We start from the raw sequence: 17222 nt of genomic DNA on the forward strand, positions 1-17222 counted from the left end.
AGCAAAAAACACCCAACTGTAAAAAGAAAAAGAAAAAAGGATCCAAAAATATGAAGATAGTGTAAGGAGCCTCTGAGACAACTTCAAAAGTACCAACATTTTGGGGGTGCCAGAAGAAGAGAGAGAGCAAGATATTGAAAACATATTTGAAAAAATAGTGACAGAAAACTTTTTTCACCTACCTGGTGAAACAAATAGACTTACAAGTCCAGGAAGTGCAGAGAATCCCAGACAAAAGGAACCCAAAGAGGCCCACACCAAGCCACATCATAATTAAAATGGCAAGGGTTAAAGAGAAAGAGAGAATCTTAAAAGCAGCAAGAAAAAAGCAGTTAGTTACCTACAAGGGAGCTCCCATGAGACTGTCAGCTGACTTCTCAACAGAAACTTTTCAGGCCAGAGGGAGTGGCAAGAAATATTCAAAGTGATGAATAGCAAGATGTTACAACCAAAATTCCTCTACCCAGAAAAGCGATAATTTAGAATTGATGGTCAGATAAAGAGCTTCACAGATAAGAAAAAGCTAAAGGAGTTTATCAACACCAAACCAGTATTATATGAAATGCTGAAGGGTATTTTTTAAGAAGAGGAAGAAGAAGAAAAAGGTAAAGATACAAATTATGAACAACAAACATGCATCTATCAACAAGTGAATCTAAGAATCAAGTGAATAAATAATCTGGTGATCATAATAGAATCAGGGACATGGAAAGGGAATGGACTGACTATTCTTGGGGGGTAAAGGGGTGTGGGAGATGCAGAAAGAGACTGGACAAAAATTGTGCACCTATGGATGAGGACAGTGGGTGGGGAGTGAGGGCGGACGGTGGGGCGGGAACTGGGAGGAGAGGAGTTATGGGGGGAAAAAAAGAGGAACAATGTAATAATCTGAACAATAAAGATTTAATTTTAAAAAAAATAAATAAATTTTGAAATTGGGAAGTGTGAGTCCTCCAACTTGCCCTTTTCAAAAGTGTTTTGTCTAATCTGGACCCCTTATATTTCTGTATGAATTTTAGGATTAGCTTGTCAACTTCTACAAAAATAAAAGCTGGGGTTTTGATAGTGATTGTGTTGAATCTGTAAATAACTTTGGGTATTATTGACAGTCGTAATAATATTCACTCTTGCCCTAGCCAGTTTGCCTCAGTAGGGGGTCCCAGGTTCGTGTCCCATCAAGGGCACGCAGGCTCGATCCCGGCCCCAGTCAATGTCTCTCTCTCGCATCGACGTTTCCCTCTCTCTGTCTTTCCTCCTCCCTTCCACTCTTTCTAAAAAAAAAAATCATTGGAAAAATATCCTCGGGGAGGATTAACAACAACAAAATATTGAGACTTCCAATCCATGAACATGGGATATTGGGATATCTTTAATTTTTTTTTTAATTTTTTTTTTATTGCTTAAAGTATTACAAAGGGTATTACATATGTGTCCTTTTTTTCCCCCGGCCCTTGACAGTCCCCTAGCCTCCCCTATCCCCCAGTGTCTTATGTCCATTGGTTATGCTTATATGCATGCATTCAAGTCCTTTGGTTGATCTCTTACCCCCTCCCTCCTGCCCCCCAACCCTCCCTGGCCTTCCCGCTGCAGTTTGAAAGGGATATCTTTAATTTCTTTCAACAACATTTTGTAGTTTTCAGTGTACAAGTCTTATACTTCTCTTGTTAAATCTATTCCTAAGTATTGTAAAACCCTTTTGAGGCTATTATAAATGGAATTGTTTTCTTCTTTTTCTTTTCAGATTGTTCCTTGCTAGAGTGTAGAAATACACCACATTTTTGTATCTTGACCTTATATCCTGCAAACTCGCTGAACTCATTTATTAGTTCTAGTAGTTTCTTTTTTTATGACAGAATTTGGTTTTGAAAACAAACATATTCTTGTGCAATTAATTGCTTGAAAGACATGACCTGGTGTTTCTTTAACAATGTAGGACTGGCCAGTAAACCTGCCCATCATCCTGAGTAGGCAGCAATGCCTGGAGAAGGGAGCTCCGTCAGCAAGGTCAGAACACATCAGAAGAGGCATAAAACGTGTAGGTTCTCTTCTGTTAGCGTCCAGGACAATGTTGCTCATTCTTACCTACCCTCCTGCAGTATTTGTGTGGGAGGGGAGAGTATAATAAAATACAATGATCCTAGCCAGTACATTCTTTGGGTATTTTTTAAGTGGGCGAGAAATTCAGCTCTCAAAACAGATTAGTTTTATTTTCACCAGTAGTGTTTTCGGCCACTTTGTTCTTCCTCATTTGGTCACCATGCTTTTCCCTTTATTCCCAGAGCTCCCTGGGGCTTTGGGAGTGTCTTTGACATGTCCCTGTTTTGTCGGTAATTTTCTTTTCTGTCGTTGCCTGCTTTCATTCTCCTTCCTCCTCCTCTCCCTTCCTCCTTACCCCCTCCCAGATAATATTTATAAGGCTGCTTCATGGAAAAAGAATAAAACAAACAAAAAATGACCATAATCACACTGGCCAGGTAACCTTTGTTATTTTTTAAATATGTGTTTTATTGATTTTAGAAAGAGAGGAAGGAAGAGGGAAAGAGAGAAAGAAACATCAATTGGTTGCCTGATAGAGACATTGATGAGAGAGAAACATCAACATCTGTCAGCTGCCTCCTGCACAGCCCCCTCTAGGGATCGAGCCCACAACCTGGGCATGTGCTCTGACCAGGAATCAAATTGGCAACCTCTTGGTGCCTGGGTTGATGCTCATACACAGAGCCACACCAGCTGGGCTGTTGTTATTTTTAAAGTATTCCATGTACCAAGTGCAGAAAATTTAAATACTAGAGAAAGGTGCAAAGTGAAAGCTCCCTCTGGACTTGCTCCCAATAGCTACTTCCTCTCCCCAATACTCATTATTAGCAATCCCTTGTGATTACTTCCAGGAACAAAGTGAATGCACAAACCACATAATGTAAGTATTCATGCTTACAGATTTACTTACACCATACATCTTTTGCCACTTGAGCAGTCATCTGAAATTACCTCCAGAGCCTGGCCAGCGTGGCTCAGTGGTTGAGCATCCACCTGTGAACCTGGAGGTCACAGTTCGATTCTCAGTCAGGGCATATGCCCGGGTTGTGGGCTCGATCCCCAGTGTGGTACGTGCAGGAACATCATCATTGATGTTTCTCTTTCTCCCTCTCCCTTCCTCTCTGAAATCAATAAAAATATATATTTTAAAAACGAAATGACCTCCAAGTGGAGAGTTACTCTTCTAGGAGTTTCCGCTTCTCTCCTGGATGTTCAGGAGCCTGCAGAGTGAGGAGTCCTGGAAGTGGCATGAGCCACCAGGCTGCAAAAAGAAAACATTAATGTATATATGTACATTTTAGCCCATTTTTAAAAAGTTTTATTGAGTTTTAATTGACATATGTTAACCTGTACACAATAAAACTCACCACGGTCATGATAATAAACATGTCCATCGCTCCCAGAGTGTTCTTGTGCCTTTTGTAATTCCTCCCCTTTTGTCTGTAGGAAACCACTGTCCTGCTTTCTGTCACTACAGATTAGTTTGCATTTTCTAGAATTTTACATAAATGGAATCAGGCAGTAGGTTCTCTTTTTCTTGTCTGGCTTTTTACCTCAGCATCATTACTTTGAAATTCATCCATGTTGTTGTCCACCGATAGTTTATTCCTTCTTATAGCTGAGTGGTATTCCAGTGTGGAGATTTACCACACAGGTTTGTTTATCCAGTCACCTGTTCATAGGCATTTTGGTTGTTTCTGTTTGGAACCTATTGAAATAACACTGTTGTGAACATGCTTATGCACTGACACCTGTTTCCTTCCCCTTGGAGTACCTGTCAGAGAGTGGACAGGCTGGGCCATGTGGGAGATGTATGTTTGCGTTTTTAAGACATTTCCAAACTTTTTTCCAAAGTGGTCATACCACTTCCCACCAGCAGTGGAGGGGCGTTCCAGCGCCCCACGTCCTTCCCACCACTCTCTTAATAGGCATGTGGTGGTAGCCCACTGGCATTTTACTTCACATTTTCCTAAAGACAGATAATGTTTGTGTGACCTCATTTGCCATCTTTGGTGAAGTGTCCATTTTCTTACTGGGTTGGGTTATCTTCTTATTGAGTTGTGAGGGTTCTTTATATATTCTAGTTACAGTTCTTTGCAAGATACAAGTTTTGCAAGTATTCTCTCCCAATCTGTGACTTTCCTTTTCATTTAGATGATAGTGTCTTTTGGAGAACATATTTTCTTATTTTAATGAAGTACAATTTATTCATGTTGTTTAATTTCTGTCTTTATTGTCATATTTGTGAAATCCGGGTCACTGAGATTTTTTTCCTGTTTTCTTCTACAATTTTTCTAAGTTATAATTTTTATAATTAAAATAAATTTATAGCTTATAATCAGCCTTACATTTAGGTCAGTGATCCATTTGGAGTTTATACCATAAGTTCTTATTTATGGTATAAAGTAAGATTAATTGCTTTACAGATGGCTGTCCAGTTGGTCCAGCACCGCTTGTTGGAAGATTATCCTTTCTGCATTGAACTACCTTGGTACCTTTGTCAGAAATTAATTGATCAAATATGTGTGGGTCTATTTTTGGACTCTATTCTGTTTCATTGATTTATATGTCTAAGTTTACCTGCACTATCTTCATTACTGTAGCTTTATACGTGTGGAAATCCGGTAGCTTAAGTACTTCAACTTTGTTTTTCTTTTTGAAAGTTGTTTTAGCTCTTCTAGGTCTTTTATAAATTTTAGAATGAACTTGTCATTTTCCACCAAAAAAAAAATCCTCCTTGACTTTTTATTGGGATTGTACTGAACCAATAGATCAATTTGGGACAAATTGACATCTTAGCAATATTGTCTTCCAGTTCATGAACACAGGATGTCTTTCCATGTCCTTAGATTTCTTTAGTTTCTTTCAGCATTTCAGTATACAAGCCTTGCATTTCTTTTGCTAAATTTATTCCTAAGCATTTTATTCTTTTAGAAGGTCTTGTAAATGGAATTTTTTAAAATTTTATTTTTGGATTGTTCCTTGCCAGTGTACTGATATACAGTTGATTTCTGTATATTGACCTTCTGAACTACAATCTTAATAAACTCCTACTTTGCTGAGAATTTTTGCCAGGAATTAGCTTCCAGGACAATGTTGTTCATTCTCACCTACCCATTCCATTCTCTAGCAGCTTCTGTAGTATTTGTGTAGGAGGGGAGAGTATAATAAAATAAAATGACCCTGGCCAGTACATTCTTTGGATATTTTTCAAGACGTTGGATTTTAAAATGCTTATATGGTTTTTCTTATTTAGTCTCTCAATGTGGTGAATTACATTGATTTTTGAATGCATTACCCTTGCATTCTGGAGTCACTCCTACTTGGTCGTGATGTATTAACTTTCTATGTATTGTTGGATTCAATTTGCTAAATTTTTGTTAAGATCCCTTCCGTTATGTTCATGAGGATATTAGTCTGTAGTTTTCTCCTTCTGGTGTTAGCATCAGGGAATGCAGACTTCATAGAATGTGTTGAGAAGTATTCCCTTTTTCAATTTTCTGGAAGAGTTTGTGCAGAACTGGTATTATTTCTTCCTTAAATGTTTAGTAAATATAGCCAGTGAGGCCATCTGGGCTTTAAGTTTCCTTTGTGGGAAGATTTTTAACTACAAATCTGATTTTTATAATGGCTATGTGGCTGTTTATGTTACCTACATCTAGTTTGTGTTCCTCGCATCTAAGTTGTCGAGTTTGTTGGTATAGATTTTTCATAATATTCCCTTATTATCCTTTTAACATCTGTTGGGCCAGTGATGGTGGTCATTTTCTCATTCCGATTTGGGAATTTCTCTTTCTGATCAGTCACATTACAGGTTTATCAACTTTGTCGATCTTCTCAAAGAACCAGCTTTGGGCTTCATTAATTTCCCTTACAGTGTTTCTGTTTTCTGATTTCTGCGCTTAACTTTATTATTTCCTTCCTTCTGCTTGTTTAGAGTTTGATTTGCTCTCCCCTCCACCCCCCCAGTTTCTTGAGGTGGAAACTTAGCTCATAGTAACTAATCTTTTTCAAGTTTTCCAAGTTATATAATGGACATATGTAAGCATCATGGTACATTTACGTAATTTACAAATGTGTAATTGTTGGAGATAGAAATTGAGATTTTTAATGGTGGACCTGCACATCAGAAAGTTTGGAGACCAGCACCAGCATTCTTTGGAACTTAGGCTGACACGTTGGAAATTTCAAGCAGAGACGGATCTTGGGGACACGGGATGCATGAATGGTGATAGAGCATAGGATGGGGTGGGTGGAGTAGAGACAGCAGGCACCCCTTTGGGGAACCCCGTGGCATACAGGGCAGCGTCGGACAAGGCGGTGCTCCGCAGTCAGACTGGGTGTAGTCACCAGGTGGCCAGCTGCGAGCCCTCGGGCTGTCCCGGTGTCGGCAGCAGTGACAGATGGGAAGCACCTGGTGCACAATGGGCACCAAACATGACAGCTGTTTTCGGAACAAGCGTGTTTTTTATGAATGAGATGTCACTCAATAAACCGAAGGAACTCTAGCTACTGTCCGTCCCTTTTCTTAATGTCTATAGGTCTGCTTTTGCCATTTCTGTCCCAGATAGTTGGGTTGGGTTTTTCTTTTTGTTTTCTCAGAGGGCTTTTAAGCATCAGAAATCCTTTTGTCTACACATCTGGTGGACACTTTCTGCCCTTCGCTGTCTCATTAGGAGCTCCACACCTCGCCTGGTCTGCCTCTCACGGGCAGGACAGCCTCTGCGGGTGCTGTGTGGCAGGACGCAGTCCATCCATGGCCTCCTGGAGCTCCCAGCGGACACAGCGCCCCCAGCCCCACGCTTTGTTAGTGGGCCACATCTCCCGTGGCAGTGGCAGTGGCAGTAGCAGTAGCAGCAGACACGTGTGGGTCCCCTTCACTCACTAACTTCCCTGGGCCCAGAGAGGTGGCTGGGACCCAGGTCTGCCAGCTGCACTGTTAACCCCTCACTGGTACTGCGAGCAGGTTGTGTAGACCCAGACGGGCAGGAAAGCACGGGGGACATTAGGAGAGCCCATCCCGCAGATCTCCTGGAGCCGTCCTTTGCTTAGCTCCACCCCTTTAAAGTCTCCAGTTGCAAAGCAAGGATAACAGTAATTCGACTTCATAATTGATCCTCATTTTTTAAATGTAACTTTGTCAGTTGTGATAATAAAGGTCGTTTCATTGAAAATAATAGCTAACGTTCCTAGAGAGCTGTGGCAGGCACTGAGCCCAGGGCTTTGCCTATCTCATTTAGTCATCAGGACAGTCCAACAGTAGATGGAACTATTTTCCCATTTTGCAGATAATCAGGGCTGGGAAGCCCGAGCTGCACACTTTTTGGGTGACGCTTTTTTTCAGAAAAATGAATGGGAAAGTACATAGTCTCCTGCGTGGCTGACCCAACCCTGGTCTGGCTCACTTTTTCATATTCTCTCTTGGTCTCAGTTCTCCAGCCTTGCAGGCCTTCTTTTCCTCCCATCTTCCTTCCTGCCACAGGGCCTTTGCACGTGCCAGTCCCCTGCCTAGCTGCACACCTGCTCCTCCCCACAGCTGCCTGCATTTGCCTTCTCAAAGTCATCTCCTCCTCTGGCTCACCTCTGTGGCACTCTGCCCTGTACCCCGTGTCTTGTCCCCCTTCTCTCTACTCTCACACTCCTTTTCCACCCTTTGTGGCTCTGGTCACAGTTCATGGTGAATTCTTTGATTCATGTTCTCTGCCAGGCTGTGAGCTCCTGAGCACAGGGGCCACTCTTTGCTTGTTTTTGTTTAACCTTCTTTGGAGTTCGTGCAGCTGCGTGAGCCAGGTACACAGGAGGATCGGGTAGTGCCCGTGGAAGGAGAGGATGAGTCTCAGGCAGCAGGTGCATTGCCCACAGTGGACCTCAGCATCCTTTCCCATCAGCTCCTCTGAGCCCCATCCGTCAGTGGGCTATGGAGCTGTCTGTGCAGCCAAGCCCCGGACATGCTGTCTGGCCTCAGCCCCTGCAGCGTTTGGCTGTTGCTGAGCCTCACAAAGCAGGAGGCACGAGCCCTGCCCGAGAGGTGGCTCTGGAGGGCAACCTGGCCTGGGCATTCTGAGACCTCCTGGGCGATTCCAGAAAACAGCAGGGGCTGAGAACCCCTTGGCCACTGCCTTCCCTTCATTCCCCCACCTCACCCCACCCACCACTTTCCACTGCAGGAGCAGGAGCAGGACAGGAGGGCGAGAGGGAGCCCGGGGGGCCGCGCTTTCCTGAGCTCAGCATTCCCAGCTTGGCTGTGCATCAGAACCACTTGGGAATTTTCAAAAATTCCAAAGCCCCAGCCACACCCCAGACTACTTAACGGCAGTCACTGGTGGGACACAGATGGAGCCATTTCTGAAGCTGCACCCAAAGTGACTCCAAATGTGCAGATAGTCCGGGACCCACCACGTGCTCCCGCTGTGTCCTTGTCCAGAGCAGAGCACACGCGGTCCCCACACGTGCCCGCCTGAGAGGCCGGGCCGTTGCCCGGTGCTGGGTGTGCAGATTCTGTTTCTTTTCTTTTTAAAAAAATTCTTTGTTGTTGTTGTTAAATTTCAGTGCAGTTTTAGTGTTTCAGAAAAATGAGTGGGAAAGTACAGAGAGTTCCCATTTTCTCTCCCTCTCCCCCACTCCTCTCTCTCTCTCTCTCTCTCTCTCTCTCTCTCACACACACACACACACACACACACACACACACACAGTTTCTTCTGTTAGTCACATCTCGCATGAGTGTGGTATCTCTATTAGGATTGATGAGCCATACATAAAAGGTTACTAACTGAAGCTGGTTCTTTGGATTAGAGTTCACTCTTTGTGCTGCATGTTCTGTGGGTTTTAATAAATGTGGTGACATCTCTCGCCATTGGAGTCTCACACAGAACAGTTTCACTGCCCTAAGAACCCCGTGCCCCACCTGCCACTCCTCCTCCTGCACCCCGGCCCCTGCAACCACTGCTCTGTCCTGTCTCTGTGGTTGCCTTTTCCAGGTGTCATGCAGTTGGACTCATACTCTTAGCCTTTCAGAGGCCTTTTCACTAATAATATGCGCCAGAGGCTTCCCGTGTCTGTTAATGGCCTGATAGCTTGTTTCTTTGTTTCGTCGGCCACGAACACTCCACTGTCTGTGTGAACCACTGTTCATCCATCACCTACTGAGGACATCTTGGTTGCTTCCAAGTTTTGACAGTTACGAATAAAGTTGCTATAAACATTCATGTGCAGCTTTTTGTGTGGGCAGGCGTTTTCTCATTTGGGGAAAATACCAGGGAGCATGATTGTGGGATCATATGGTTGGTTTTGTAAGAAACTGCCAGACTGTGTTCAAAAGTGCTGTACCGTTTGGCATTCCCCCCGGCAAAGAATGAAATGCCTGTTGCATCAAGTCCTTGCCTGTGTTCGGTGTCTTCTGTCTCCTTTTGTTCCAGAGATCTGGAATATTCCAATGTCTCAGGTTCAGAAATCAAAATGAGAGAGAACATGGCGGCCCATGCGTTCAGGGACTCACTGGGGAGCCCTTTGCTTGTGTCTAAATTCCTCTCAAACTCTTGCTTTCTAAACTTGGGATGGTGATCTGCCACCGCTTTCCCAGGTCACCCTGAGGGGCCCTGCATCCTTAACAACAACCCAAGCATACACACTGAGGTGGCAAAGTGAGGAAGTGGTTGCCTGGGCCTGGGACGTGATAGCCGGGCCTCTCGCAGCCATCTTGGACCACGAGGCGGCCCTGAGAAGGAGAGGCACATGCTGAGAATGGCACAGCAGGAGGTGGGCACCCAGCGCCCTACAGGTCAGTCAGGTCCCTGCAGCCCACTTGCCTCCAGGCTTCCTTTTTATCAAAGAGAATTAAAATCTAGCTTATTTAAAACCAGGCAGGTTCTTTGTTTTGTCTGTGGTCTCTGTTATTTGCACCTGAACCTAATTCTAGCCAACACGAGTGGTTCAGTGGTTTGGCACAATGCAGGTCTGTCCCACACAGCAGAGCCTGGAGTGCTCCGCTGTGTTAGGTGACACCAGGCGGTAGTGTGAGTTACAGAGGCAGAAGAGAGGTGGCGTGAGGACGGCATCACCTACCCTGTGCACACCCGAGGCCCCATGAATAAACAGGCCAGGGCTGACAGAGGCTGTGTGTGGTGGGTGGAGGGCTGTAGATGGGGCTGCATGCAGGCTGGGCTACACAAGGCAGGCAGAGAGGCTGTGGCGGCACCAAAGGGGGGTCTGGTCTCAGGGAGTGGGGAGAAAAGGAGAGTGAAGAGGCCCATGGGCGGTTGCACAGCGTCAAGCAAAAAGAAGGTTCTGGAAGAAGGTGGGTAGAGCAGGTCCGGAGAAGGAGCCAGTGGGGGTGAGAACAGAGTGGATCATGGCTTGTCAAGGTCCTGCTAGGCCAGCTTTCTGCTGTGAGAGGCACCATGAGTGTTGGGAAAACATGGCTCTCCCCAACAATGGGTGGGCACCGTGCTTCCTTTAGGAACCAGCACCCCATTAAGGCTGCTGATGGGAGACACCCCCCCATCCCCCGTGCATGGGGCCTCACCCTGTAGTTGTGCCATGAAATGAGTGCATTTTTAAAATATGGACTTGATAGGCATAATGGGTCCCTTTGGTAACATCATTCCCTCCCCACATGACTAGCCTGCTCCTTTGCCCTGCGTCCTTGCCCCAGTCTGCAGGGCAGCAGGGCCCCACCCTGGGCCTCACACCCCCAACGTGTGCAGGGCAGCAGGCCTCCACACTCAGCCTTGCACACCCCAGCATCTGGAGGGCAGCAGGCCCCACCCCGGGCCTCGCACCCCCAGCACCCGGGCTCTGCTGGGAGGAGCTGCACTCTGGTCTCAGGTCCCTGTGGCTTTCTTCTGTCTGTGACATCGCTGTCACCCTGGCCACCTTTCTCCCAGGCCCGCCACCTACCTGCCATCATTTATATATTTATTTGTCGACTTGTCACATGCACTATTTCCCTACCCACTCATCAGTTCCAAGAGACCAGGACACACACACACACACGCACGTGTGTCTGTCTCTCCTACATTGCTGGACCCCAGCATTCAGTGTTCACTTACTGTTTGTTGAGTGAACAAGACTTTAAATGACAAAGGCGGAATCAGTGACGTTGAAATGAGTTTAAATTTGACTAGGAAAGTGCTGAGGGAAGCTAAGGAATTAGAGTTGGGAGGGCAGGCAGGATGGGTTTTAAGCCCACACTCTGGATTGGGGCTCGGTCTGATGATTGGCAGCGATGGTGTTTGGGAGCAGCCCCCATGAAGGCTGAGGCGGTGGAGCCCTCCTCCGGGTCCTGGGCTGTGTGGTTCCCCGTCCCACGCACACAGGGCCTGGACAAAGTGGGGTTATGTGAAGCCACTGCCATGAGGCGCAGATGGAAAAGTCACTGGTTTAGGCCTGATGCTTTTCTTGCCCTGCCTGTCTTCGACGCATCCGTTCCATCCCAGGAGAGCCACCAACAGGGACGCCTCCAGGCCCTCAACCTCTAAACAGAGCCAGCTGTGCAAGCTGTTGGCACTGGAGGAAGGCACGGCCGGCCCGGGGATCGCCTCGGATGACTGCCGTGGGCGTGGAGACTGAGGGAGATGGAGCTGGTAGCTCCATGCCTGGGTTTTCTTCTGTGCCAGCTCTCCAAAAAACCCTCACCCGGGACACGCTCAGGAAAAGCTGAGCGCATGGCCTACTTACAGGCAGCGTTAATTATGGGCTCTCTGGTGCCTGTTGTCACTTAGCCAACTTCCGGGGCTGTGATGACATTTATCCCCAGGCAGCCCAGCGCCCGTTCTCTGAAACTGCTTCTGACACCTGTGCCTGGGTCACTACTGGACAATGCCAGGCTCCAGGCTTGAGGCTGGTGTTTCCCCGCCCCAGCACCAGAGCACCTGTGCGGGCCTCAGTGGGAAGGGTGTAGGCCCCACACAGTACCCTTTGGGTCTGACACCCTGGCAGGATGTTCTGGCCCAGCTGGGCCTCCCAGGGCCTCGCCCTAGCTTGATTCTCTTTCCATACGCGCCTTCCCCTCCCTGGAAAGTTCATCGCCGCCCACACATGCGTGCACGTACGAGCACGTCCCCAAGGGCCCGGTAAACAGCTCTCTCTCCAGCGGAGTCGCATTGTGTTTTGCAGACTTCATTCTTCCCAGCTGGTTGTGAAGCAGACAAGGGCTATCATTACGCTCTCTTGTTAAGCTGCCTGAGAGGGAAAAAACAAACAAGGAAAGTTTTTCCTCCTCCAGGAGTCTAATTACTTGTTGGGTGAGCCTGGACCCATATACATTTCCGAAGAGAGACACCCGATGCGGCCGAAGCCACGTCCTTGGATGGGGCTCAGACCCCCTGCCCGCCCCTCTGCTGGCTGCTGGCTCTATAGCCGGCTCCACAATGAGTTTAGGCCACTTGGTGACTTGCCTTGGTCTCTGGACATGCTCCTCTGTCTTTGTCATTTCTGTGGCTTTGCAAGCGGTGTGCTTCCTTTCCTGTTGCCTGTGCTGTTCCTTGCCCTCCTTTCTCTGGACAGTTGATTCTGCTCCTCTGAGCAGGCGCCATACTTTTCACCTGCTTTGTTTTCTGCGTGAACATCTCCTGTACTCATATGTCCACCTGGCTCCTCTCCGTCCTAGACTGCGGGCTCCCTGAGGTCAAGTTCTCACAGGGTCCCCTTTATAGCCTTAGCACCGGCACAGTTCCCGCACATGGGCGCAGGGAGGTGGCCCTCAGGAGAGCGCATCCACCCTCTGACGGCAAGGTTGGCGCATACCTGCTAGTGCCCCAGCCCCGCCTCCAGGTTCTTTCTTTTCTTTTTTGGGGAGGGGTTAATCCTCACCCAAGGATATTTCTCCATTGATTTTTAGGGAGAGTGAAAGAGAGAGGGAAAGACAGAAATACTGATTGAGAGAAACACACCGATTGGTTGCCTCCTGCACGAGCCCTGACCGAGGATCTTGCAACCGAGGTATGTGTCCTTGACTGGAATCAAACCTGGGACCCTTTGGCCCGCAGGACCACGCTCTATCCACTGAGCCAGATCGGCTAGGGCCCTCCTCCAGGTTCCTGATCCGACACCTCATTCATTGTCAAATTCTGCATTTGTGTTCTGACACTGCCGGCTTATTTTGTGACTTGGTGTCAGTTGTCCTCTTAGCCGTGCACTACTTCGTCAGATTGGTTTAGGAGGGCCTTCCTTCTTTCTTTCCTCCCTTCATTCCTTCCTTCCTTCCTTCCTCTCCCTCCATTGCGTCTTGATGGGCATGGGGGCATGTCATGTGCAGAGAGGACGTTGTAGCATTTCATCTTTAGGAAACATGCTTGGCCTTGTTTTTATTTTCCCGTTCTCCTGTTCCTGAAAATGTCCTTAAATAGTCTGACAAAAGCAAAAGCCCTGAGTGAAAGGTTAGAGTCAGGAAAAATAGCCATCTCAGACAGTGATGAAAGAAAATTGAATTTATTTAAGGGACGGAGATGGGGGGTGGACTATCCAAAGGGAAGGGCTGCACAGAGAAAAGGGGGCCTTGGAGACAGGTTAGGGGGTAAGCCTGGGACGAGCTGCCACTGCCCATTGCTCCCCTGGTTGCGAGTCTCGTGGGGCCCCTTAGAGGCTGGGGGACTCGTGCCTGTGGGGGAAGGGCATGGGCATGCTCCTTGGAGGGAGAGCGGATGCTGGGTCCTTTGTCCTGAGTGTATTTGTCTCAGGGAGGTCTCGCGGAGTGTCTCATAGAATATCCATCAGCTTTCCAGCTGTGTTCTTTCAGGGTCGTGGTCTCCACTGATGGATGGGTCAGTGCCAGGGCCGGGGTCATTAGTCACTGCAGCTGGTCCTGAGGCAGCCACAGCGCTGAGACGGGTGTTTTCTGCGGTTTTGAGGCCTCTGGGGCAGGGCTCGCATCTGGCTCAGCTCTGTGGGGCTCAGTGTCCTGAGTGCCTTGCTGCTTTTCTAGGCTTGGAGCTAAAATACAACTGAGCCCTGGCCGGTTGGCTCAGTGGATAGAGCGTCGGCCTAAGGACTGAAGGTCCCAAGTTCGATTCCGTCAAGGGCACATGCCCAGGTTGCAGGCTCTGTCCCCAGTAGAGGGCGTGCAGGAGGCAGCCGATCAATGATTCTCATTGTTATTTCTATCTCTCCCTCTCCCTCCTCTCTAAAATCATTAAAAATATATTTAAAAAATAAAATACAACTGAGGCCTAGATGTTATCTTTAGGGAGGAAAAGGTCAGGGGTCCGAACCGCCTGACCAGCGATCTGAAAGATCTGGGCCCAGACCGCACGACCAGTGAACGATATGCTAGGGGAGGACAGGTTACCCTGGGGCGAGGGTCTTCTTTTCCAGTTTGCCCTTTGCTAGGCATCGGGGCTTTCTGCCTGGTGACCCTCTGTATCTGGCCCATCGTCCTTGCCCTGGGAGTCTAACACTGAGTATGTAAGGTTTCCCCTTTGTGGATGGGGCCAGATTATCACTCGTGTTTTCTAAACTGGTCAAGAGAAGATGGTGCTCACAGCCTGTGCTTGCTGAGGACACCGGCAGGGATGGGGGCCTGGGAAACCCGGTGGCCAGGGCCAGGGCCCTGTGTGGCAGAGCGGGGTGCTGAGACGGGCGTTTTCTGCCATTTTGAGGGCTCGCCGTTTGGCTCCACTCTGAGCAGCTTAGTGCCCTGCGGACTGCCTGCCAGAGATGGTCAGGTGGTCCATGGCTTGAAGGTCAGAGAATGAAGGTCCAGGTTCCCAGAGCCCCAATGAGTGTCTGAGAACCACGGGTGCGTATTTCTGCAGGGGGTGCCTGTGCCACATGGTGCAGAAGCTGGTCCCCTCCGGCCAGGCTGGTCTCCACAGCCCCCCCTCCTGCAAGGGTGTGTGCCCTGTCTTCCTCCGCCTGCTCTAACCCTTGCCTCCCTCTGGCCTGACAGATGAGGATGTGCGCATGTGGTGCCCCTCAACGCAAGAGGTCATGGAGGTGGTCTGCAGCCTGGGCACCCACATCCCTGCTCTGTGCCCGCAGGGGCCCTCTCCGCATGGCAGGAGGTGAGTGCAGCCCCTTTCCCACGCCCTCCCTCACCAGGTACGGGACTCAGTTCAGACCCATCAAAATGTATCCGTTGCGTAGGACCAGGTTTTTCCTCAGTACTAACATTAAGAAACAAAACAAAGTAGTACCCCTACAAAGAAGGGTTCTTCTAAAAATATATTCAGGCTGGGAAATATTAATTTAAAGTATATACTGTTCTATAAATGTAACACAACTAGCCATTCATTGCACAAAGCTATCAATTTCATTATTTGTAGAATGACCCTCTGTGGAGAGCGGCTACAGTGTTTGGACAGGTTCAAGCCTCGGACTAATGAGAAGGCACAGTCTTCTCATTGCCACGTGCAAGTCCCAGCCTGGAGGGCAGAGCCCTCCCAGCACAATTATAGCCAACAGCTATAGTTGTAAGCTTGAACCTGTGGTCTGAACACGTGGCCCCAGGTGCCTGAGTGATGTGGTCTTGATAGAGTTCAGGTGCATGTAAATGAGTAGGATCGAAACCCATGAGAATGTTGTAAACATCTTGACCACACCTTTACTTTGCCTCGTGGCCTCTGGCTATAAAATAAAGATTTGGCTTGCAGGCGCTGTCGCTAGCTCTCCATCAGAGAGGACAGCGTCCCACTGAGACCCAGCTTTTATTTTCTTGTCTGTCTTTTCTAAATCCTTCACCACCCGCACTCAGGTTCACCCTGGGCTGTGCTGGTGTGGCATAAGTGGCGCCCAACGTGGGGCTGAGTATGCCATGGCCGTGCCGGCTTGCCACAATCCTCAGCTCAGTGAGCATTTATAAGCTAGAAAAAGAAAGATTTCTTCTGGCTTTTTATATAAAAAGTTGAGCATCAGCCTATGAACCAGGAGGTCACAGTTTCATTCCCGGTCAGGACACATGCCCAGGTTGTGGGCTTGATCCCCTGTGTGGCATGTGCAGGAGGCAGCCAATCGATGATTCTCTCATCGATGTTTCTCTCTCCCTCTCCTCTCCTGTCTGAAATCAATAAAAATACATTTTTTTAAAAGTTCTTAAGCTCGGGGAAGCCGAGTCTGAGGGAATTACACGACAACCCCACACGAGTACCCGAGAACCTAATGCATGAACTGCCAGGCTCCCAGACCTGGCGGCACAGAAAGAACCAGGCCCATGCGTCTTGCTGGTTTGGTTGGCATCTCTTCTGCTCCTTCCTGATGCAGAGCCCTCGCTGCCCCGACTCTCCCAAGACATGCCCCAGTCTCTTCAGTCCATCTGCAGGCCTCCGCGTGGCTCCCACCCTCGTGGCCAGCAGGGCACTGTTGCTCGGTGACATCCACGATGCTCCATTTGTGTGCGGGTGTGCCCTTTGTGCACTGGGCTGGGTGATGCTCATTTGCATGAGCATGGTCCCTGCCCTCTAGGAACAAAGCCATACAATACCCATCAGTTGGATGGACAGTGAGGAGACCTGGGCTGTGAAAGCCGTACACGCTATGAGCTTGTTCTACAGGTTATGGCCCATCTAACCTCTTTCTGGATAATTCTTTCAGAAGTTGGTTTGAGATACAACAGAGTATTTAGAACCCTGAGTGGGTGGTTACATGGGAGCCCCCTCCTGCAGACTCCCTGGTCCCAGAAGGTGCTGGGACCAATGCCCATCTGCGGAGAAGGCCCACGCTCTCTAAAGAATTTCTTCCACAATGGCGACTAGTAATCATCTGCCAACCAAACCACACTGGCTTGCCGTGACTGCCCCGCGTGTGCCTGCCTGCAGCTCCGCCCCCACTCCCCTGAGCTTGAGCCAGAGGGATCAGCCTCTTCCCAGCCCAGAGCTGCCATCACACCACCCCCTAGGGTGGGTCAGGAGGGAATGACACTCAGGAAACAAATGCGCATCGGAAGTAGGGGTGCTGTGGGGCTCAGAGAGCCTGGCTGGAGACATAAGCACTCATCACTCTACCCTCGCAGAGCCACTGCCCTCCCCCTCCCTTCCGTGGCGTCCTGCCGCAGATGCTTCAGGATAAACCACTGTGCTTGGAGGCCACGGGAGGCGGGCGGGTGGGCCTGGAACTGTGGCCCTTTAAATGTGTCCCCTCAGATACTGTGAACAGACCCAGCACACAGACTTCGGCCTTACCAGGTGCAGTCAGCCTGTGCAGGAGACAGGCAGAGCCAAGTGGTCCTCAGACCAGGCCGAGGCACCACCAGAGCC

General features: G+C 48.5%; 1 protein-coding gene across 1 annotated transcript in view; it reads left to right on the plus strand.

The window, feature by feature from the left end:
* The window catches only part of FAM178B (family with sequence similarity 178 member B), a 94506-nt gene that overhangs the window by 32015 nt on the left and 45269 nt on the right, over window positions 1-17222 (plus strand). Inside the window, exon 8 of the mRNA XM_015570025.1 lies at window positions 14921-15035. Coding sequence (XP_015425511.1) covers window positions 14921-15035 — 115 coding nt within the window. The remainder of the gene's footprint in view (window positions 1-14920; window positions 15036-17222) is intronic.

This window comes from Myotis davidii, unplaced genomic scaffold, assembly GCF_000327345.1.
Source record: "Myotis davidii unplaced genomic scaffold, ASM32734v1 scaffold1065, whole genome shotgun sequence".
NCBI classification, from domain to species: domain Eukaryota; kingdom Metazoa; phylum Chordata; class Mammalia; order Chiroptera; family Vespertilionidae; genus Myotis; species Myotis davidii.